Source organism: Nycticebus coucang, chromosome X (assembly GCF_027406575.1).
Source record: "Nycticebus coucang isolate mNycCou1 chromosome X, mNycCou1.pri, whole genome shotgun sequence".
In the NCBI taxonomy this organism is placed as follows: domain Eukaryota; kingdom Metazoa; phylum Chordata; class Mammalia; order Primates; family Lorisidae; genus Nycticebus; species Nycticebus coucang.
The window spans coordinates 129,389,754-129,414,650 of NC_069804.1; the positions used below are offsets into that span (position 1 = coordinate 129,389,754).

General features: G+C 41.2%; 1 protein-coding gene across 6 annotated transcripts in view; it reads left to right on the top strand.

Moving 5' to 3' along the window:
* Window positions 1–278: 278 nt before the first annotated feature.
* DCX (doublecortin) overlaps window positions 279–24,897 on the top strand; it is a 103,981-nt gene continuing 79,362 nt past the window's right edge. For 4 of the 6 annotated variants that reach the window (XM_053580550.1, XM_053580553.1, XM_053580554.1 and 1 more), the window contains exons 1-3: window positions 279–525; window positions 2,258–2,643; window positions 12,265–12,605. In XM_053580550.1, the coding sequence (XP_053436525.1) occupies window positions 2,280–2,643; window positions 12,265–12,605 (705 nt within the window). In that variant the 5' untranslated portion in view covers window positions 279–525; window positions 2,258–2,279. Of the gene's footprint in view, window positions 709–968; window positions 999–2,257; window positions 2,644–12,264; window positions 12,606–24,897 lie in introns of those variants that run through there. The other 2 variants (XM_053580551.1, XM_053580552.1) reach the window with 2 other exon arrangements.

A 24,897-nucleotide genomic window follows, 5' to 3' on the forward strand; every position in this document is an offset into this window, starting at 1 on the left:
TAAAAATAAACAGTTGTTGGATACATGAAGTAAAATGCCTTTAAAGAATCTACAGATTTAATTTTTTCCTCTCAAGAGGGTAAAAGGAAGACAGCTACAATTTCTAAGAAGCCTGGTTTGGCTGTCTGAGTCTGCCCCCCCACCCCGGCAGATTAGGCCAAGGTTTTGGCCAAGTGAAATTGCCAATTTTCTAGAAGAAAGGACTAGCACATTGCTCATTAGAGCGTTCTGAACTTGCCTGTGCAATCTTTTTGCTACCCTGCAATTTCCTGTTGGTTATAAATGAAACCTTTCTAGCTGCTAATGCAGCCTGTGAATTGCACAAAAAAAAGCATGTAATTAATCATAGGAGGTTGGGGGGATTCACTAAGCCGGAGTTACAGGGGAGACGCCGGACAAGGCACTAGGACCTAGAAGGCATCCATCCACCCTGGCAGGAATTTCTTGCTTGGAGCTCAGACAACAAAGGCATAGAGAGATTGGTTTTCTTTCTCTCAGCATCTCCACCCAACCAGCAGAAAACCGGTGAGTGGGGCTTTCGAGTGATTTTCAAGCAGAATGTAACAGATGTCAAACGGGAAAGCACAAGGCAAAGCGTGCTCTGTTCTCTCTGTCTCTCTCTCCTTCCCTCTCTCTCCTCTTCTTTTTTGCCTTATTCTATTTGATTTTCTTTTCTTAAGCCTCTCCCTGGGATTTTCCTTTGGAAAAGTGAGTTTGATGTTCCTTTGTTTTCACTGTGATGTTAATTTAGAATAATACCACCTCTGATCCTGTAAGTGCAGCAAAGCTTTATGCCTGGGTAAACAAGCTTGCTACTTGTCATGAGGAGGTGGGGTCTTTAGCACTGCAGGTTGCCTAGCAGAGACAATGCTGAGCTCAGCATAGGTCATTGTGACATTGAAAAAAAAAAAGGGGGTCTGAGCCTGGCAAACCCACTAGGCACCAGACCTTTCTTATCTGGTCCCTGGCAAGTATCTTGATGTGGCAGTGTGAAGCAGGTGAGCCCCGCTTGCTTTGTGAGCCCTTTTATCCCCATCTGTGAGATGTATATTAATAGTTTGGTTCTTAGTATGTTACTTACTACCTTTGGTTGTCTTTAGGGCTTTGGTTGAATTTGGTTTTATGTTTTCATCGTTTGGGGTTTGGGGTGAGGGCGGCTCAACAGCAATGGGAAAGGCAAAGCCAGGCAAATGACCATCTTTGGCCTCAGCTAAAGTACTCGGGCAATACACAAGTTTAGGATGAATTGCCTGTTGTGAGACCAAAATGCCCCTTCATTTAGGGTAGAAACCCAGAACAATGAAAGGTGTGCTTGCTTCTAAAGGTCCCATATGCTGTTCAGAGACTCACTTGGGAATCTTTCTACAATTAAATTATTCCATTAAGAGGTGTTTCTGCGTCGGTGGGGAGGGGGATGGAGCACCTGGGAAAGAAAAGGATTTTGTGACCAAACAGTACAGGGGGAAAGCAGAGCTCATAACTTGTTAAATAACTGGTTTTTCTAATCCTTTCTTCCCCTAGCTTATTTCTTAGTGAATGTTGGATAGCTATACCAGCTTGTTGGGGAAAGGGTTTGATGACTAGCACAAAGACACTGGCTATTCCCTGGAGGCTGTCCCTTTAAAGGAGAATCTTACTTTATTCTAGGGGGAGAGGGTGTGCACAGTAGAGTAGTAAAGAGGGCTTGGCATAAAATTAAAACACCCCTCTTCCTAGTCATTGTAATGGGATTCAAGGATTGCTTCCTAAGCCAGGGATGCTAACCTTGGTTAGCTCCTTCTGTTCTCTTCAAGGGGAATTTTGTCAGGCTATGGATTCATTTACAACTGTTAGTCATGTGGGCATGTGTGAGGAAACAGATGCCAGTTATAATGTAGTTAGCCCCAAGTTACAATTTGATAGGAGCCACTGTCAGAAAGTCCCAGGATTTTCAGCTATTTCAAAATCCCTCCCTCTCCTCTGTTTGGAACAGTGCCAAGAGTGCCTCCCTCTCTATCTCTTACTCCCAACCCCCACAAGCACCAGCACCCCCGCCCAGCCCCTCCTTTCTCTCTATTAAGATCAATATTCCTGCAGGTCAGGGGCAAACAGCAGATGGGGCACAGGCTTTTTTTTTTTTTTTTCCAACCCGTTCTTTTCGCAAGCAGCAGATTGCAGATCTGGATCCAGCTAATATTTGAATTCCTTTCTTTTTCTTTTCTCCCCATCCCTTTTTTCTTTGCCTCTCTTCACCCCCATCCCTTTTTTCAACACTCAGGTCTCTGAGGTTTGACCAAAATATGGAACTTGATTTTGGACACTTTGACGAAAGAGATAAGGCATCCAGGAACATGCGTGGCTCCCGGATGAATGGGCTGCCTAGCCCCACTCACAGTGCCCACTGTAGCTTCTACCGAACCCGAACCTTGCAGGCACTCAGCAACGAGAAAAAAGCCAAGAAGGTACGTTTCTACCGCAATGGGGACCGCTACTTCAAGGGGATTGTGTACGCTGTGTCCTCTGACCGTTTTCGCAGCTTTGATGCTTTGCTGGCTGACCTGACTCGATCTCTGTCTGACAACATCAACCTGCCTCAGGGAGTGCGTTACATTTACACCATTGACGGATCCAGAAAGATCGGAAGCATGGATGAACTGGAGGAAGGTAATTCAAGTAATGGGTGGTGGCCCTTGGTGGGAGGTGGCATCACTGGTGATGGTTACATTCGTGGGTTGCATTGAAAGAAATTAGGCAATGTATTTCTCAAAGCGCTGGGTTGATTAATGCCCAGATTTTTTATTCTGTAGGCATCAACTGAACCATTAGCCATCACCCTTCACGGCCTTCAGTCTCTGCTGGGGTTGAAGTGTAGAGGGTGATGATAATGCATTGTGTTTATCTGCCAGCGTATACAAAAGGAAATCTTAATTGTGGCATTTACTCTAGATCTTATTCATAATTAACTCTGAGTAGCATTACCGAGGGAGAGCGTAAAAACCAAACGAGGACAAACATTTGGCCAGGTTAACAGAGAAAATACAATGTCCAAATTTCCTTTCAACTGCTGAGAAATTGTTTGTGAATTGCAACTCATTAGCGACATGCACCCTAAGAACAGGACTTCCTGGACATATTTGCACAGGATTATTCTTTTAGGTAAGTGGTCACTGCTCAGCTGTTGCTTCTAAAAAGCCCACTTCAGGGTGTGTCCCTAGGGCTGAGGTCATTGGGAGACATACCAAAGAAAGCTGTAGGTATGTATGGTATTTTAACAAAGACCATTCCTGTTAGAATAGGAACTGACTCTCTGTACCTAAATCCCTTTCAATCCTCTCCAGATTTTGGTATTGCAACTAGATTTTCTGAATAGATGCTGAAAATCTTGACAACCTGTGTACCTTCTCCTAGATAGGGAAAATCCCAGCTGTTAGCAGAACTTGCTCAGCCATAAAGTCTTCTTTACAATCATTCAGAAAATAGATCTTGGGTCATGTTCTTAATATCCTGTATTATCAAATCAATTATGTTGAGGATGCTTCCCTATCCCTACTTTCAAATTGTTCAGTGTAACGTGTGTAATCAATGTAACCTAATACAGTGTTTTAAAGAACAGGCTTAAGGAGTGGTGATATTGAAAATGTTTCTCCCCCAGACCCTCCACTGTTATCCACTCCTCCCACCTCAGTCCCTCCTTTCCCTAGGCAAAGGTGAGTTTAAATCTCTAGGAAAACCAAATTATGAAATGGACAACAAGGAAGGAGAAACAGCACGTTAAGTCACTTGGTATGGGAGCAACCTGCCTGTGCTTCACTGATTCTAAGTTTTCTGTGTTCCTAGACAAAGGAGCATGAGGGCTTCCCGTGTACAAGCCCTCGGTTCTCTCAAGTAGCTGCTGTTTCCCAAGCAGCCATGCCAATGGGGCCACTTAAGAGTTAGGGTCCATATGGTTCCTGTATCTGAGTCTCAGGGCTCAAGTCTGAGATTTTCCTACATAGCTAACCAAGGGAAGCAATACCCAGGAGGTTTAGTTATTAAATGGACAGGCAGAGGTTAATCCCAGGCCTTGCCTGACCATCCAAGGATTGGCCATCCCAGTACATATCTTAAAATAAAGGAGGGTCAGGCCAAAGTTGGAGGACTTGAAGGTAGGTAGAGGGAGCTGTCCAACAGAGTAATTGTTAGGGTGTGTGTCTTTTGTCGCTGTAAAATCCATGTCTCAGTCAAATTTGGGGGATTTCTCTGTAATAACTTTTGCAAACAAAGCACTCTGAATCGATATGTCCTCATTCCCACTAGCTATGATATTCTAAAGACCACAATAGATGATGCTAGGACAGAATTCTAAATCAAATGACAGTGTACGCAGAGGAAGGCTTAGAATATTTTGACATAAGAGGTGTTATGCACGATTTCCCCCAGATCCATTTTTTACATATTGATTTTTCTCTCTAGGTCTGTGTGTGTGTGTATGTGTGTATTGGAAGAGAGCTGGTCATAAACAATCTCAGTTCAATATAGGTAGATAGTAAATGCAATTTGGAAAGACTGCAGCTTTCTTTTCCCTTGATTCCATTTGAATTCCACTAGATTGGACTCTCATCTATCACTCCTGGGTGCAGTCATACTTCTTGGTGAATTCTCAGGCTCCACAGAGTGTGAACAGAGCTCAGTTGTCTTTGTTCACATGCCATCTACAGCTACCAGTCACAGTGGACCTCAGTGCCCTTCCAGGCCTGTGTAGTGCCCATTCTGTCAGGGGTATCTCTGGAATAGTGTTGAGAAATGGGACTATTTTTTCCCATTGCCACAGAGTCACATGGGAAAGGGGACTGGGATGAAAAGGATAAAGAAAATGGCTCATTTTCTCTCCTATTTTGTCCTTTAGAATTACTCATCTAGGGATAGAGAACAGAAGTTTGCTTTGTTCACCTTTGGAAGTTGAATGAAAGATCAAAACCTCATGCGCTATGTGGTCTTTTGTGCTTCTTTCACTTAAAATGTTTTCAACCTTCATCCGTGTTGTGCCATGAATCACAACTCCATTCCTTTGAATTGAGGAATAATAATAATATTATTATGATCTTTCATTGTACGTATAGAACACATTGTGTGTGTCTCTTGTGAATATTTTTAACTATAAAATGAGAACAGGAAGACCTGCCTTCTCTATCCCTTTGGGTGGTTGTGAAGATAAAATTAGATAATGGATATGCACCCACATTGAGAAGGTAAAATTATAGCTACAGGTACTATTATTAGTGATATGAAAATAGTAATGGTAAAAATGATGATGATGGGCTCAGCGCCTGTGGCTCAAGCGGCTAAGGCGCCAGCCACATACACCAGAGCTGGTGGGTTCAAATCCAGCCTGGGCCTGCCAAACAACAATGACAACTGCAACCAAAAAATAGCTAGGTGTTGTGGTGGGTGCCTATGATCCCAGCTACTTGGGAGGCTGAGGCAAGAGAATGGCTTAAGCCCAGGAGTTGGAGGTTGCTGTGAGCTGTGATGCCATGGAACTCTACCCAGGGCAACAGCTTGGTGATTTTTCTAGTGAGGGTTTTTAATGGCCAGTGCTTCCCAAACCTATCTGCCTTTCAAACTCTTTCAGGGCTTTAGAAAAATATACATTCCTGCACCACACCCAAGATCTATTGAATCCGAATCCCCAGGGCTAGAGCCTCAGAATTTGTGTTTCTACAAATCTCCTTTGGTGATTGTTAAGTGCACTTAGACTAGGGAAGTATTAGAGTGGGTGATATTGATGGTCTCCTTCAGCTAACTATAGTGGTAGTTTCTAGGGATGTAGAAACCAGATCTTTGTTTTGGTTTTTTCTTTGTATATCTTAAAGGAATAACGGGGCATAAAACAGAGTATGTTTCCAAATGGCCACATTACTAAAGAGAAATGAAATAAAAAGCAATGGGTTAGCAATCATCTGGCCTTGTGGCATTCCCTTTGTGTAGTGCCTGTAGTCTGCTGTCTGCTGCTGTATCCTGAAAGTATCCACAAGACCACTGTGGACCGAAGACCTGTTATTATGTTAGCTTTCCCACAATTCCTTGAGTACACTAAGGGTCTATAAGTGAAGCCATGTAGGATGTGGGCCCTCATGAATGAAACCCATTGGCCATTTTTGTGCTTCATTTTGTCATGTTTTTCCTTTGTTTTCCGTTGCAGAATCTTTCTCTTTCACCTGTATCTTGTTCAGTCCTTTCCCTATATCCTTGTACGTGAGTACCCTAGGTCAATCCTTGGGGGTATCATTTATGACTAACCAGCTTTTTTGAACCCAAATGGAGACAAGTTGGAGTGTTACTATGCAAACAATGGGACAAAATATTTACAATGCGAACACTCTTGGAAAATCTGAGCTGTATGGTGAGACTGGCTATGCTCCAGTCCCTTTGCCATAGTTCATTTATTCCAATGAGATGAAACTACCTTCTCGCTAATTTATCCTCAAACCACTAAAGCAAGTACATTGCCAAAGACAAGAATTTTAAGACACCTTGGAGGGATACATTGTTAATAGATATGATAATACAGTAAAGTATCATTCAATATTTTCCTTTTTGAGTCAGGAAGCCCTGGAGACAGAGAAGGAGAAAGACAGGGGAGAAAGCCTCGGCAGAAGAAGTGCTTTTGCACTGAGAAGATATAAATATATTTAATATGTTTGAAAACGGAGACCTCAGAGGTAGACGTTAGATCATCTTGAGCCCAGAGCTCGTTCCATTCCTGCCCTCTCAGCTGTGCTTCACTTACATGACTTCATTTCCTTACCCCCTCTCCCTAAAGCAGGTTGTCAATTCCAGCACATTGTCACCTTGCTTGGCTCTGAAACCAGCTTTCCTTCTAGGCCCTCAGCGGGTGGGAAGTGGCCCCTGGAAGCTGTGGCAGGATGGGAACCCAGCTGTGTAAAGGTGCAACACAACTCACCCAGCTCCAAGCGCCAGGCAGCCGGATGTGCAGGAAGCGCTGAGCTCTGGCAGCAGACATTAAAAATGTTGGCAAAATCAGACCAAGGAAGTCTTAGTTTAGCAAAGTAGTGCATTTGATGTCTTTCCCATAGTAGAAGTGGAGAGTCCTTGGGAGGTGGGGGGGAGCATTTATGTCTTTAACAGGTAATCGCCATAACAGTTTTATTTCCTAAAGCCTGTTTAAGATGGAAAAGAGAAAAGAATTCCTTCTTTTTAAAATTTCAGATTAATATGAGGGTACAAATGATTAGGTTACATTGTTTGCATTTGTTAGGTGAAGTTCAAGGTGAAGTTGAGCCCTTCACTCAGGGGTATGCTGTATACTCTTTACATTGTGTGCCTTAGGTGAGAGCTTACCAATCCCCCCTCCTCCTCTGCCCTTTCCATTCTCCCTCCTCCCCCAACTTGAATTTGATTATGTTTTTCTCCACGTGGGGGTGGAATTGTTTATCTAATTGGTTTCATATTACTATTGCACACATTGGATACTTGCATTTCCATTCTTGTGAAAACTTTACTAAGAAGAATGTGCTTCAATTCCATACAGGTAAATACAAAAGATGTAAAGTCTCCATTTTTTTTTTTTTATGACTTCTTATAGACCTTTAGGCCTAGAATGGACTCTGATGTCACCTAATACAATATCTTTAATTTATTGATGGAAAAACTGAGACTCAAGAGATTAAGTGATTTGCCTGAGGTCACACAGCTCCCAAGTACTTGGTTGAGATTTGAACTCAAAGTTGTCTGATTCCTGAGTCATTACTCAGAGCCACAATAAACATCCTGCCCTCAGTGGGCATCTGTGGTGGCTTTGCTGAGTGTCAGCCATAAAAACTCCTAACTTTGGCATTTACCACAACTACAAGCCCCCTCTCAAGCTGGAAATCTTTTTTTTTTCTTTTCCACTGGTATAAATTTTATTTATTTTTATTTATTTTTTTTGTTCTTCAAATTTTATTATGTTTTTTGGAAAGGATTAAAGATGATTTTATTTTAGTTTTTATTTTTTTTCTTTTTTTATTGTTAAATCATAGTTGTGTACATTAGTGCAATCACCTGCACCCATTCTAACATGCACCATAGATGTGGCCCCACCCATTACCCTCCCTCCACCCTAACCTCCCCCCTCCCTTCCCCTCCCTTGGCCCTTTCCCCATTGTCTTGTGCTATAGTTGGGTTATAGTCTTCATGTGAAAGCTATAATTTAGCTTCATAGTAGGGCTGAGTACATTGGATACTTTTTCTTCCATTCCTGAGATACTTTGCTTAGAAGAATGTGTTCCAGCTCCATCCATGTAAACATGAAAGAGGTAAAGTCTCCATCTTTCTTTAAGGCTGCATAGTATTCCATGGTATACATGTACCACAATTTGCTAGTCCATTCGTGGGTCGATGGGCACTTGGGCTTCTTCCATGACTTAGCAATTATGAATTGGGCTGCAATAAACATTCTGGTACAGATGTCTTTGTTATATTGTGACTTTTGGTCTTCTGGTTATAAACCTAGTAAAGGAATTATAGGATCGAGTGGCAGGTCTGTTTTTAGGTCTCTAAGTATTCTCCAAACATCCTTCCAGAAGGAACGTATTAGTGGGCATTCCCACCAGCAGTGTAGAAGTGTGCCCTTTTCTCCACATCCACGCCAACATTTCTGGTTTTGGGATTTTGTTATGTGGGCTACTCTTACTGGGGTTAGGTGATATCTCAGAGTAGTTTTGATTTGCATTTCTCTGATGATTAAGGATGATGAGCTTTTTTTCATGTGTCTGTAGATTGTGCGTCTGTCTTCTTTAGAGAAGTTTCTCTTCAAGTCCCTTGCCCACCGTGAGATGGGGTCATGTGTTCTTTTCTTGTTAATACGTTTGAGCTCTCTGTGGATTCTGGTTGTTAGACCTTTATCGGAGATATAACCTGCAAATACTTTCTCCCACTCTGAGGGCTGTCTGCTTGCTTTACTCACTATGTTCTTGGCTGTGCAGAATCTTATCTTTGAAGCATGGACCCCAGCAGTGCTCATTTTATATAATGATCACAGCTCAGCTCCTAGATGGGCGCCCTTACTTCTTTCTCTTTTCCTTCCTTCAGCTTCTGTTCCTCTTCATTTCCTTTTTCTCTGCTCTTTCTTCTTCCTTTTCCTCTTTGCTCTTTCTTTTTTGTCCTGTCCTCTATTCCTTCAGATGAGAAGCTTAATAGTAACGGTAGGAATCTAGCCAGCACCATCTCTATTCCATGCTGTGGGCTCAGTACTCTTTATCCATCCTCTGATTTGTGCCCCACAACAATCCCGTGAGGTAGGTATATTGGTTATTATCACCCTCACTTTGTAGAAAAGAATCTGAAGCCAAGAGAGATGAGGAAACTTATCCAAGGGCACACAAGTAGGAAGTGTTAGAGACCCCTTTCTGACTGACATCACATCAGCTGCTCTTTTTTCCATTATTCTATATTCAGGTACCATCGGAAGGTGCTCAACATAAATGTGGCTGAGGGCTGGGCCCTCTAGAACGTTCTTAGGTGCCACATGATACTATAGCTGTCTGCCACCAGATTCATTTTCATCTCAGGGTGCTTAATCATACTCATAGTTCAGAGGCTTAAGAGGTTTAAGAGATGGGAGCAAAAAAAATCCAGAGTCCTAATAGGGCTACACAGCTGACTCTCCAGAGGAGACTGGCTGAGTGAAATCATAAATATATAGCCTTGCACATTTCCACACCACCAGTTGTCTGACTGAGTTTTAAAGTACATGACAAATTATGGAAAACATCTGACTCCACAGCAGAGACCTCTTGGAAGATGCCCACGAAGCTGGGGAAGTGCCAAAGGACATTTTTTAGGTGTGGAGGATATAGACTATTAATACCTGGAGGAACCAAAAGGGCCCTTTCATTCTTTTAAGGTGCAAATGAAAGAGCTCAGCCTCTAATCACTTGTACTGGTTTGGATTAGCTAGCAAGAAAGCCAGAGAAATCAGGGTTTCTCTTGATCGGGGTCTTCGACCATTCCATTCTGGGAGTCCACGTGTGTACAGAGTGCAAAAAAGTGCCCATGCTTGCTCGCGAACCATCCTTTTGGTCCCTCTGTCAAGACAGAACACTAGCAGCTTCTGAGACTAAGTGGCTTTGGATGCCACTTACCTTCCCCTCCGCAGACTCCCACATAAATGTCCTCAAAGATGCCCTCGAGATTCTGGCTGAAACTCCTCTTAGCACTGACTGAGGAATTTATTAATTAACATGGCTTAAAGGATTTGGTGCGCTAGCGAAGCAATCAATATTTGCAGAGGGAGTGAATTATCAGCCTGGTGTTTCGGAATGTCTCTGTGCGGTTCTCCTGCCGAGACCAAAGGAGAGCCATCAGATGATAATTGTCTTTAATGCTTTCTTTGCGCTGGCTACGGCTTATTTATTTATGTAGGGTTATTACTGATGACTTAAGTCTGCTTAAATCACACTGTTTCTATAGCTCAACCTCTGGATGAACTTCTATATACCTTGAGGCTAATGTATTTTACTCCCCATGTTCAACCTTTTCCAATATTTTCTCCCCCAGGCTGAGCCTATCTCTCTTCCTATTTTCTCCAGCTTCTAGTCCCTAGTGTCCAATCTCCTCCTCTTGCCTCTGACCCCTGCATTTCTCCTGCTGTATTAGTCATTTCTTCTAGTTCAGGGTAAATGGGAAAATTATACTAGATCATTTCAATCCATAAATCAGGCTGCCTAATGTAATCTCACGTCTCCACCTCATTACTTGTGGCAGCCGAGGGTGAGCAGTGGTGAAGATGGCCCCCCAAATAGATATGGGGTGTAGCATTTGGGAAGATGGGAAGGTGGGAGATGAGAGGTGAGTGGTCGAAATAGGAAAGAGTGTTTTTCAAGGAAAAGACAGACTTCCAAACACAAGGAATGTTCTGTGGGGGTATGTACGTACAGTTTGTCATTTAGACAGTTTCTCTACCTGGGTGTAGGGTAAGCAGTAGAGGACACACTTATACACACCTATACACATTCAACACACGTACACACATATTTCGCATTTCAATATTCCACCGCTTAGCCATATACTCTGTGCAAAGGACCATCTGGCCCCTTGTCCAGTATGTCCTGTATGCCCAATATGCAAGGTTACTTGGTTGACTTTAACTTGGAATAAAAATGTTTTAATTTTAAAAGTGCTCCTTGGTTCATAATATAACAGAGGGATAGGCCTATGAGTCCCCAAACAGGAAGGGCGGCGCCTGTGGCTCAGTGAGTAGGGCACCGGCCCCATATGCCGAGGGTGGCGGGTTCAAACCCAGCCCCGGCCAAACTGCAACAAAAAAAATAGCCGGGCGTTGTGGCGGGCGCCTGTAGTCCCAGCTGCTTGGGAGGCTGAGGCAAGAGAATCCCGTAAGCCCAAGAGTTAGAGGTTGCTGTGAGCCGTGTGACGCCACGGCACTCTACCCGAGGGCAGTATAGTGAGACTCTGTCTCTACAAAAAAAAAAAAAAAAAAAAAAAAAATAGAGAAATTAAAAAATATTCCAGTTAATACCACTAAAAGTTAAACATCCTAGAAAGTAACATAAGCATTTAAATTCTTTTTTTTTTTTAATTTCTGATTGATATGAGGGCATAAATATTTAGGTTACATTTCCAAGGTAAAGTTCAGGTTGTGGTTGAGCCCTTCACTCAATATGAGGGCATAAATGTTTAGGTTACACTTCCAAGGTAAAGTTCAGGTTGTGGTTGAGCCCTTCATTCAGAGGGTGTGCTGAACACTCTCACATTGTGCACATTAGGTGAGATCCCTCCAATTGCCCTCCTTTTTCCCTCCTTCTCTCTGCTTTCTCTATCTTCCCCCTTGCTAGACTACACTGTGTTTCTTTCATGTGGACTTGTAGTTGTTTATATATTGGTTTCATATTAGTATTGAGTACATTGGTTACTCGTTTTCACATTCTTGTGATAAGTTACTAAAAAGAATGTATAGACATTTAAATTCTAATAAAACCATATCAGGCTTGAGAACCCCACTTGTTATATTAACTTAGATGTGTTTATTGTCCTTAAACCCCTTAATTTACAGAGTTCATCTACTAGGTATGGCATTATATTGAAGGATTGTTTGCTCATTACTTATTCTTGAATCTGAATGAGCCAAGTTTGTTCGAGAGCCCAGTTAGGAATTAAACATAAGGTTGGTTATTATCACTATTTCTCCAAAAGTTCTAGTCCAAAGTCAGTGTGTATTAGTTTTGTTAGAATAGTCCATATATTTGCTTTCAAACTAATCCTCCAACCACTTATTTCTTCCCTTAGGGGAAAGCTATGTCTGTTCCTCAGACAACTTCTTTAAAAAAGTCGAGTATACCAAGAATGTCAACCCCAACTGGTCCGTCAACGTAAAGACATCTGCCAATATGAAAGCCCCCCAGTCCCTGGCTAGCAGCAACAGTGCCCAGGCCAGAGAGAATAAGGACTTTGTGCGCCCCAAGCTGGTGACCATCATCCGCAGTGGGGTGAAACCTCGGAAGGCAGTGCGTGTGCTTCTGAATAAGAAGACAGCCCACTCATTTGAGCAAGTTCTTACTGATATCACTGAAGCCATCAAACTGGAGACCGGTGTTGTCAAAAAACTCTATACTCTCGATGGAAAACAGGTAGGTACTTTTTCAAAATACTCTTCTTATTTTTTTCTGAATCCTTCCATGACCATCTTATACCTAAGACATCATTTCTACTTGAGACATCATTTCACCATATCACATCATCCCTACCTAACGTTACAGGCTTCATTTGGAGGAAAGGTCTTCTCAGCAGGCAAAACACTGTATGAGGAATCTGAGGCTCTGAAATTCAACCTGCTCCTGATTTACCAAGTAGAATGGTCACTTAGCCTCAGCTTCCTCATCTGCTAAGAAAAGATGTATGAGAATCTAGGTCCTGCAAATTCTTATGAATATGAATTTATCTATTACATGATGCGACCTTGATTTTTCTTTTTTTTTTTTTTTTTTTGTAGAGACAGAGTCTCACTTTATGGCCCTCGGTAGAGTGCCGTGGCCTCACACAGCTCACAGCAACCTCCAACTCCTGGGCTTAAGCGATTCTCTTGCCTCAGCCTCCCGAGTAGCTGGGACTACAGGCGCCCGCCACAGCACCCAGCTATTTTTTGGTTGCAGTTCAGCCGAGGCCGGGTTTGAACCCGCCACCCTCGGTATATGGGGCCAGCGCCTTACCGACTGAGCCACAGGCGCCGCCCGCGACCTTGATTTTTCAATACATGTGGCTAAAAGTGAGATTTGCCCATTTGCTTCCTCTTAGACACCCTCCCATTGGTATTTAGCATCCATTCTGATGAAAGGAAGTTGTAGTGACCTTTATATGCTATAAAGAAGTCAGCTGTGGGGGAAGCACTGAAGCCTCTGGCTCCTTGTCATTGCCTCACACTAAACCGTATTTGTTCTCTTTCTTTCCCATGTGACATAGCTATCTTAATTTGGTTTCACTGATGGTTTGTGTGAGAAAGGGACTATTTCAGGATCCTAAAATTAGCCTAAGAAAGATACTGCCATCTGTTCCCCTCCAAATCAGGTTCTTCATGTCATTGGTTATGCTACTAAAGTGCCACCTATATTAATATCTGGGAAAGAATGCAGCCAGGCGTCTCCATAAGACAGATGCACCATTCTCTTGAGCATAGGGGGCTGTAAATATACAACAAAAATGTTCCAAGGGAATTGGAACAGTGGCTGGTTCCATTGTCAATAAGGAGAATCCTGGTCTCCCATCAGTAAGATAAGTGGGGATTATAATCATTTCATACATTCTACATTCTATCAATTCATACATTCTACATTTGACCTCTTAAAATATCTTTGGTGTTTAAACAATTATATAGATTCTGAAAAAGAAAATTTGCTATACATCAAAATGACTGACAAGTGTCCAAATGCAGAACTATGCCGCCTTCCATAATTTCTGATATATAATGTGTGCGTGCTTCAAGTGTTTAAATTTCAGGGAAAACTCACTCATATATTATATGCTTGGAAATTGTGATACATTTGTGGCTTCTGTTTCCCATAATTTTGTGATCTGAGAGATACATGGGGGCACTAGTTATATCTGACTTGTGTTTGTGGTACCAAAGCAATGGGTTTACCTGTGTTATATGGAAAGCTTCCAACTCCTAAGCATTTCTCTAAGAGTATCTGTCTTCTGAACACCAAGTATATAATAAACAGGATCTGCCTAGATATAGGAATAGTTGCCAAAGCATCAACTTAGAGAAATAAGACCTGGGGATTTTAGATTCATTAGATCTCAGAGTTAAGAGTGAGCTCTACAACTATATCATAAGATAACCTATTCCAAGATCGATTTAACAGCTATGATTTTTAGAAAGATTTTCTTTTTTTTTTTTTTGTAGAGACAGAGTCTCACTTTATCGCCTTTAATAGAGTGCTGTGGCGTCACACAGCTCACAATAACCCCAGTTCCTGGGCTTAGGCGATTCTCTTGCCTCAGCTTCCCAAGTAGCTGGTACTACAGGTGCTCACCACAACACCCCGCTATTTTTTTGTTGCAGTTCGGCCAGGGCTGGGTTTGAACCCGCCACCCTCAGTATAGGGGGCCTGTGCCCTACTCATGGAGTCACAGGTGCCGCCGAAAGATTTTCTTTATATTAATTAGGTGTAAGTCTGCTTCCCTATACTCTCAGCCTCTTGAAGTAATACAGGAAAATTACAAATCAGGGTCATAAGACTGAGATTCAGAATCTCTGGCTTCTAGTTTTGATATTGGCACTTCCCACATGATTTTGGACTAATCACTTAACAATCCTGAACTCCACCCTGCTCATTTGTGCAAAGGGACTGATCACACCTGCCTTGCTCATGTTCACAGGATTCTTGTGAGGGATCAAATGAAATAATGGATATGAAAAAACACTCAGTGAATTTAAACATGCACATATATGCATGCAATGTATCATTAAATGAGATTTATGGCAATTAACATAAATATATTAATAAATGTTAATTCTCTTTGCTTCCATCATTCTTATTACACATTTTCAACATTTTTGTGGAGATATAACATTCCTTGGCATTCTGTTACTGTTTCTAGTAATATATAAAGGGGCCCCTCCATGTCCCAGGTAAGCAAGCTCTAGTCCAGTGATGAATGGATTATTGTACAGCAGGCCTTGCAGCATGGCAAACTCTCTCCAACTCCTTCAAACATCAGTTTCCATTTCTTTGGGGAACATGTTACAAAATAGCAGCCTATGATATAACATGTATGTAAAGAAATGAAGCGATGCTCAATGGAGCAGAACGATTCCCTTTCAGGTGTCTGTATATACAGTTCCTTCTCTTTCAAAGGTCTGCTTCTGTCAACCTTGACCCATAGAGGTCATCTTTTAGGACCTGGTTCAACTGTAACTTTGTTATTGAAAATTTGTTTTCACCAGAATTAAAAGAGACATAACTCTTTTTTGTTATTAATACTCAACTCCTGATGCATTGTGGATGCTCTATAAATGTTTGTTGATTGAATGAAGTGACATAGAGAGATTGTCACGTGATCCAGGTAGATATTTAGAGAAACCCTCTTCTTTCAGTGCCCCAGATACTGTTTTTAGGTCTACTGGAGATAGGAGGCTTCCAAAGGAGTATATATTCCTTCCATTCAAATGGCTTTTATCTAGTATTTTACTTGGAAGATACTCAAGGTAGATATTTAAAGCAATATTTTCCAAAGTATATTTTAAGAGGAAATGTCCCCATTGTTCCACCCCAGCTCTCCAAAGAAGTTTTCTATGGTCCTATAAGGTTGTAAAATGCCACAAATTGTATGCCTTTCTTAGACATTCATAGTGCTCATTGGTATGTTGACTGGTTTGAGAAGTCTTAGCAAGAAACCCCATTTAGTTAGATCCAGGAATTCCCAATCTTATTTAAACACAAACTTTTAAAAATGAAATACATAAACACATACACACACACATATATACATGAACACAAACATGCACAGAGCATTCTAGAAAATAACTATTTACAGAAAATACTGAATGAGTAGGAACTGCACACCCAAACTTTAATGGTAAGATTGGTAGCACAGGGTAATCCACAAATCAAATGTTGTTGTGTTGTTACAGCAATGACATAAAATAACAAAATTTGGGAGGGCATGGACAAACCTACTAATTACACAGTAGGTGCTGAGGATACAGAAAGTTAGAGCCCAGTTCAAAATTTTAGAGCTCAGCTTGTTTCCTGATTCTAGTGATGACGACTCTAATGTTAATACCTGTCAGTCACTTTGATTATTGGTGGGTATGATTACTACTTGGGAAATATGATTTTTCTGTTTGGAGGCTGAAGACACATGCATTGCAATGGCTTGGTTTGCTTGGCTGAGATTCCAATGTCTGCCTTTGGCTATATGTGGCACTAGGCACTAAATTTGAAAGTACAAAGTACGGTTAAGGCTATTTATTATAGAATGTTTTATTCATGAAATCAAGGCCCTCACTTGATTTCAGTGTATGCTCTAACTGGACGCCAAACTGATTGACCAAATCAAGTGGTTTTGCCCCTTCATTCACAATGAATTCATAATGATTGGCTAAAAGTGCCCAGTTAATTACACCAAAGTTATTGTTGCTCCTATAATCATGTGTACCATTTGACTGATTGCTTTACACTGATTGACAAGCAATCTGCAGACATGGCTCTCATTTTTCTCTGTTTTTATTTTGTTTGGATGTGCTTTTGGAATCCTTGATCTTTTTAGGGCTTACGTTTTGCTGGTATAGAAAACTGGTATAGAGGTATAGAAACTAACCTCTTGACTCTGAAAAATTTGTGGTCTGTGTAGACAGGAAAGCTAACCATCACTAGTAGGAAGAGATCCCAATCGATTTCTCACCTCAATAAGAAGTTGCTAATGGAATTAGTAGTTGGTAGGGCTGTGGTTACTTCCAAGGGTGGCGATGGATTCCTAGGAGGCCAAAGAGGACAAGACAAATGTTGGATGGAGATACATATCAGTTCACCTGCGGGTGAGGCTGTTCTTTTGATACCTTGGCAGCTAGAGTGGTTATAGAGTGTTGACATATCCAACTATTAATTTCCATAATCAAGCCCACACTGACCTTCATAATACAGGTCATGGATACATAAGAACTGGAATGCAAATTTTTTGTCCACATGATTGTAGAGGTTCAACAGATGCATGATCTAGCTTTAAAATCAATTGCAGAGATTTTAATAATAGACTTACAGCTTTTTGGCATCATATACAGGGGTGCAGCTGGTCCTCACACCATCCATTTTCATGCTACACTGATTAGCATCTCTAGGTTCAGTTTTGTCTACGCCCAGGATCTGGGCGAGAAAAGATTTACTATTGCCTCCAGATACATGCTTGAGGCATAAGTATGGCCCTCAGTACTTGTGTTAGCTTTGTGAGACCAATTTTCAACTGAATTAATTTATTTCATGTTTATGTCTGTATCTTTTCATGATAAACTACTTGGACCAGGGATTCTAAATCTCAGAATAGTACAGAAGAGATTTAAGCTGATTCCAAGATTATCCATAGCCTTGAAAACTAGAACAGGAGTTTTAAGGAAATGTTTGAAGAATAATAGGCAGATGAGAGTATCAAGGATGTTTGAATTGCTGCGAAGTATTCTAGGGAATCCTTGCCCCTTCTGTTTTGCTGTACAAAATAATTGGATGGTGTGAGCACAAAGGAAGTTTCAGTAGGTGTAGGAAGACAGGTTAGATTTGACCTTCAAAATATCGACTGCATTTCCCAAGGTAGATGTGTATTTCTTTTGCCTACGTAGCCAGTTTTTCTCTCTCCTGTTTTCTCTGCCCTATCTAGTCGCACCTGACATTATTTGTATTCCTTGGCATCCAGCTCTTACAGAGCCAACCTCTCTATCCTTCTAGGGTTATGACCCTGTCAGTCAACATTGGACTCAATAGAAAAGGTCAGGTGGCCATAAATTATGCCCCAAGAGGAGGTCATTTATTATTGATCTTCATTTGAGAAAAATCGAGGCTGAAAAGATGATGTTTATATTATCAAAATTCTCCCTTCCCAACCCTCCATAGATTCCTGGGGATGGGCTCTGGGAGGATTGGCTTGAGCATGAAGTGAAAGAGAACAAAGGTGGAAAGCCAGGCTGGGTGTGCGAAAGGAGACAGTTAGCAAATTACCTCCGCACATGTTGGGGTAGAGTCTGCACTTTAAAAAGGGGCTTATGATGGAGGTGGCCCAAAATCAAATCTATTGCCCTTCTAGAAAGAAAGAAGCAAGAGTAGCCTTGTGATCGGTTACTTCTTCAGTAATTTATCCTTTTAAGGGTTTTATTGCAGATGAGGCACTCCTGCCTCTGAGCAGTGATAGAGGTGGGACCTTGCCATTTCAATCAAAGGCTTTGGCATAGTATTCCAATCTCTTATACTGACTAGTCTGTTGCTGTCTAAAATTCAGCAAAGTGGGCTGGGCGCCTGTGGCTCAAGCGGCTAAGGCGCCAGCCACATACACCTGAGCTGGTGGGTTCGAATCCAGCCTGGGCCTGCCAAACAGCAATGACAGCTGCAACCAACAAATAGCCGGGCGTTGTGGCAGGTGCCTGTAGTCCCAGCTACTTGGAGGCTGAAGGCAGGAGAATTGCTTGAGCCCAGGAGTTGGGGGTTGCTGTGAGCTGTGCTGCCATAGCACTCTACACAGGGTGACAGCTTGAGGCTCTGTCTCAAAAAAAAATAAAAAATAAAAAATAAATAAATAAAATAAAATACAGCAAAGTGGAAAGAGCCCTGGACTGGGATTCACAGGCCTAAGTTCTAGTCTTCATTCTGTCCTTCTCTAGCTATGTGATGTGGGGCCAATCATGTCTCTTTTCAGGATCTTGATTTTTAAGAGACCTTAGTATAAGACCTGAAAGAGAACCTCTCGCTTCATGATAACATAATACTTAATTTACTGTGTTAGTCCTGTCTAGGCATTTTTTTTTTCACCAAGTTGCTATTTTCAATGTGCTCTACCTCTGTATGCTCCTATGATCGTCAGTGCAAGATACTCACCTCGGTGGATACACGGATTTCTAGGATGGTCCCTACCTGGTACTGGCATAGTTCTTACACTCATCTTTTTTGTTGCCTGTGATGACACGACCAAAAAATATTTTCAAACTTTAATTTTGACGTGACCTTTTCTTTCCACTGTGGAGGGTATGAGGGGTAGAGGGCAGAGGACTCACAAAACAGAGCAAGACAACAGCCAGCCTGCTAAAATTATGACAAGTATTCGACAGTGCCATTTTTAAGGCATTCCACCATAGAGGTGTTCTTTTCAGGGCTGGGAAGGACTGTTGCTAATGGGGGTGGTTAGCATTTGAACGAGACACATACGCTATTGCCCAGGTAAGATTGAAGAGGCTCATCAAATGGGTATTGATCTATCCTGCCAGGCAGACTGTTCCTTAAAAACTCTTGGAACAACAGGCTTTTTGTTCGTATTTTCTTTTTTGTTGTTGTTCTTATTTATTTTCCCCTTTTCCATTTTTGTCATTCTCGCAAAGTGACAGAAAAAAGCACTAGCTCTAAAAACAGTTGTTTTAAACAGCTTTATTGAGACGTAATCCCCATTCCATATGATTCACCCAATTTAAGTATACAATTCAACAGCTTTTAGTATGCTCGAGGAGCTCTGCATCCATCACCACAATTGATTTTAGAACATTTTCATTACTCCAAATTGAAACCCTATACCCTTTAAACATCACCCTCCAAGCCCTCAATTCCACCTCTCCATCCCTAGGCAGTCACTTATTTACTTTCTGCTTTTCTAGACTTGCCTATTCAGGACATTTAATATAAATGGAATCATCTAATATGTGGTCTTTTGTGCCTGGCTTCTTTCACATAATGTTTTCAAGGTTCATCCACATTGTAGTGTGTATCAGTACATAATTCTTTTTTATGGATAAATAACATTCCCCTGTATGAATATACCACATTATATTTAATCATTCATCTGCTGATGGACATTTGGGTTGTTTCCTCATTTTGGCTGTGGAGAATAATGTTGCTATGAACATTTATGGACAGATTCTTATGTGGACGTATGTTTTCACTTATCTTGAGTAAATACCTAGGAGTGCTTGATATGCATCTGTTGAAAATTTTAAGAAACTGTCAAACCGTTTTCCAAAGTGGCTGCACAATTTTCTGTCCATATCAGCAATATACCAGAGTTTCCATTTCTCCACATCCTCACCAACACTTAATATTGTCTATCTTTTTTTATTAGAGTCATCCTAGTGGGTGTAAAATGGTATATTATTGTGGTTTTGATTTGCATGTCCCTAGTGACCACTGATGTTAAGATTATTTTCACATACCCATTGGTCATTTTTATATGTTCTTTGGAAAATTGCCTATTCAGGTCCTTTACCCATTATTTGTTAGTCTTCTTATTATTGAGTTCTGTATGTATCCTGGATACAAGTCCTTTGTCATATATGTGATTTGCAAATATTTTTCTCCCAGTTTTCATTTTCTTAATGGTTTTTCTTAATTTTTCAGGAGATAAAGTTTTCCATTCTTTTGAAGTCCAATTTATTAATTTTTCTTTTCTGCATTATGCCTTGTTGCCATATCTACAAACTCATTATCTAACCCATGGCCTTGAAAATTTTCTCCCATGTTTTCTTTTATAAGTTTTATAGCTTTGGCTTTTATATTTAGATCTTTGATGTGTTTTGTGTTAATTTTTGTGTTCTTTTCAGTGCTGGGAAGGATTATAAACTCATGTTTATAAAACGTGTACTCCAAGGATGCTCCAAACAAATTCCCACAGTTTTTCTTCTGTATAGATATTTGCTAAAACAATATAGGAGGAAACATGAAGGGCCCTTTACTATTTTTAAAGCTAGAACAAATCCTAAGAAGTTTTTCTTCTTCTTCTTCTTTTTTATCGAATCATAGCTGTGTACATTAATGCAATCACGGGGCACCATACACTGTTTTTTTTCTTCTTTTTATCTGCATCCTACCTTAGGCCTTGTAATCTTCCAGAATCAAAGAGTCTTCCTAAATGGAAGGGACCTCCAATCCAAGGAGTGACAGGCTCTCCCCAAATTACTAAAGTTCCTTATTTTGAAAAACGCATACCAAAAATGGCTTCCAGAATCCCAGTTCATACATCTTCCTTCAACCTAGAATACTTTTATTCTTGATACCACAGATTCTACTCTCTTTAGGTCTTATGAGATTAGCTCTCAAGGGAAAAGAAACCAGCTTGGGTGTAGGGAAGCACAGCAATCCTGTTATTATTATCCCCGTGGTACTTAACCAGGGCAATTTGTCCCCCAGGGCAAACTTGGCAATGTCTAGAGACATTTTTGGTTGTCACAGTTAGGGCAAGGGTGCCACTGATATTTAGTTGATCTAGGCCAGGAATGTGGCTAAACATCTTACAATGCACAGAAGAGCCTCCGCAACAAGGAATTATCTGGTCCCAAATGTCAATAATGGTTGATAAACCCTACATTATAGGTAAAGTGCACAACAGACCATAAGACAAGACAGCAAGGGCAAGATCTAGGAATCACTTCGCAAACTATGTTAAGGAGCTTGAATATTTTTCTTTTTCTTTCTTTCTTTCCTATTTTTTTTTTTTTTTCGAGACAGAGTCTCACTCAGTTGCCCTGGGGTTGAATGCTGTGGCATCATAACTCACAGCAAACCCAAACTCTTGGGCTCAAGTGATCCCCTTGCCTCAGCCTCCCGAGTAGCTGGGACTACAGGTGCCTGCCATAATGCCCGGCTAGTTTTTCTATTTTTAGTAGAGATGAGGTCTTGCTCTTGCTCAGGCTGGTGTCAAACTTCTGAGCTTAGGCAACCCATATGGCTCGGCCTCCAAGAGTGCTAGCATTACAGGTGTGAGGCACCCACCAAGCCTGGCCTTGAATATTATTCTATGGAAAGAGAAGCCACTAAAGAATTTTAAATCCTTCATGGTCAGATACGCAGTTTGGGTGTGTCACTCTGTTGTTTTGCATTTGAGGAAGACAAAAGTGGTAGAGAGTCCAGATAGGACACTATGTGGCAGTACAGGAAGGGGAATAGGAGGAGTGGCAGTGAAGATAAAAAGGGAGAAATCAGAGTCAGGAAATATTTGTAAACAGGAGAACTTAGTGTTTAATTGAATATGAGTATTAGTTTTCGATTGCTGTATAATAAATTGCCACAAACATAGCAGCTTAGAACAATACTCATTTATTATCTCACAGTTAAGTAGGTCAGAGTTAAAGCAGGCTAGCCTGGGCTCCCTTAGGGTCTCACAAAGCTGAAGTCAAAACATCAGATCCAAAGGTGGGGAACCTGTGGTCTTGGGGCCACATGTGGCCTTCTGGATCCTTGAGTGCAGCCTTGTGACCAAATCCAAATTTTATGAACAAAACCTTTTAATAAAGAGATTTATTCTGTGAAGTTTGGATTCATTTGAGGGGCCACACTTGGCGGTTTGGAGGACCATGTGGTCTTGAGGCCACAGGTTCCCCACAGGAGCTCTGAGGATGAATCCAATTCCATGCTTAATTGGGTTTGGGGAAGGTTTCAATTCCTTGGGACTGTGACTCTGAGGTTTTCGTATCCTTACTGGTTGTCAGCTGGGAGCTGCTTTTGGCTTCTAGAGGCTACTCACAGCCTTCTCACATGACCCTGTCCATTTTCAAGCCAACAGTGTACATCCAATTCTTTTCATGCTTATAATCTCTCTTGATTCATTTTCTGCCACCAGCCAGAGCAAATGTCCTGCTTCTAATAGGCTCACATTATTAAATGGGGTCCCAGCTGGAAAATCTCTTTGATTAACCTAAAGTCAACTGATTAGTTACCTTAATTACATCTGAAAAATCACGTTTTGCCATGTAACATAACATAATCATGGGAATAGCATCTCACTGTATTAATAATTCAAGGAGAGTAGATTATTCAAAGGCAAGGGCTATTGGAGGTCATCCTACCAAAGGAGAAGGACTAGAACTCATTTGATTCTGAGGTTTTGTGAGGTTTATGGTTAAGGTATGTGGGTGGATGGGGGGTTATCAACTGAAGTAGAGAAATCTGGGGCAAGAAGTTGGGTTTAGATACATTGAACTTAGAGTGTCTTGCTACAATCTATGTGTGGACTCCAGAAGATAGTGGATCTGAAGTTCAGGAGAGGTCTGGGCTGGAGATATAGATTTGGGAGTAATTGTCAAATAATGTAGATAAAATCAGGCAAGTGGATGAACTTATTATGAGAAATTGGCCAAGGACAAGACATTGGGGACATTTGCATTAAAGGGATGGGTGGAACTAGGAGCCCAGAAATTGTTAGAGTACCATGGTGATCTAGCTGAAGAAGTGTCCAGAGAGGCTAAGAGGTAGGAGTGGACAGCTGTGTCAAATGTAGCAGACACAATTTATTTCAGATAAGATTTAGGAGAGTAAATCAAATCCACGTGATTTGGATGGTTATGATAGCTGGAAACAGGTAGCAAAATTCTCTAGTAGAACAGAAGGTAAGACCTGGGTCAGGAAGACCCTCAAAAGTGAGTAGGCGAATGGAGTCATGACTGGGTCAGGCTATAGGATCTGGTGATTCTTGGGAACTCCCCAACCTCCAGATCTAGCAAAACTTGGTGTCCCATTTTCTTTTTGCTAGGTCTTGTGTTATATATGATTGGTAGCTAAAATGCCTTTCCCATCTAACTTATGCCAGGTATGAACTTTAACATACAGAGCTAGACATTAGTCCAATTGTGCACTTGTCCTGTGTTATCACTTAAAGCCCTATACCAAGATCAGAGTTTTTCTGTGTCTGCTTTTCTCAGAGCCCGGATCACAGCTCACAGATTCAGTTGGTAAGGCTCTAACAAATCAATCCTCACTATGTTCACTCCTGTCGATTTAGAGCACATTTCCCTAATTATGTTATATGTAGCACTAGTCTGATCAAATATTCTTTGTCAAATAAATTTAGTAACATTGAAGAGTATATCCTCCTCTTGGAAAAAGACTCGCAGCAGTCCTCTAGAAAGAAAATTCCTTGATTTTGTTGAGGCCAGTATTCCCCAAACTTGCTTGAACACTAAACCTTGAAAAAACTATGACCATATGGTAGAATGCACTCTGGGAATCATTGGCCTCTGCTTCAGGTATTTATTTGCATTTTAATTAGAGAATCTTGAAAAGGAAAAACCTTCAAGGCCCAGAGGAATAATTAAATTGAAAGAAAACAGGCACTATTGCATTTTGACAGGATTTATAAACTAGAGTAAGAAGGCCTTTGTAGATAAAGGACCAGCAGTCACTGCAAAGGTAACAGTATCACCCATGGTCAGGGCAGGGCTTGAGAGCATTTATTTCTGATAGAGACTCTAGAAGGAAAAGGAGAAACTGAACAAAAGGAGCAATTTTTCTAGAGGATGTTTCAAGAGTCTCCGAAAGTTGTAAGAGGTTACGAAAATCTTTTTGATCATAGGCATTTAATCTGGATCCTCTAAACACAGCAACAACAATTGCCAGGTTTAGAACTTTCACAATAGATTTAGTCCTATACAAACCAGCACTCCTTCCACTCTACCATGCTGCAGACTCTCACTGGAGGAATCGGTCAGGTTTACTAATTAGATTTAACTTCCATAAGTAGTGCTTACCATTTAAATAGACTGTACACTTTCTATTGCACCAAGCCCACGCTTCTCCAGCTGGCAACAATTTGGCAGACCCTAGGGGTCTGAATGGCTCACCCAGCATGATAATATCCTTTAAAAGAGGTTTTGAGCCAGAGACCAGTACCTCCCGAAGTCTCTTTGTGTCTGCATACACACACTGTGCCCCTGTTTCTTTTAAGTATTGGCTGTCTCATCTGATGAAG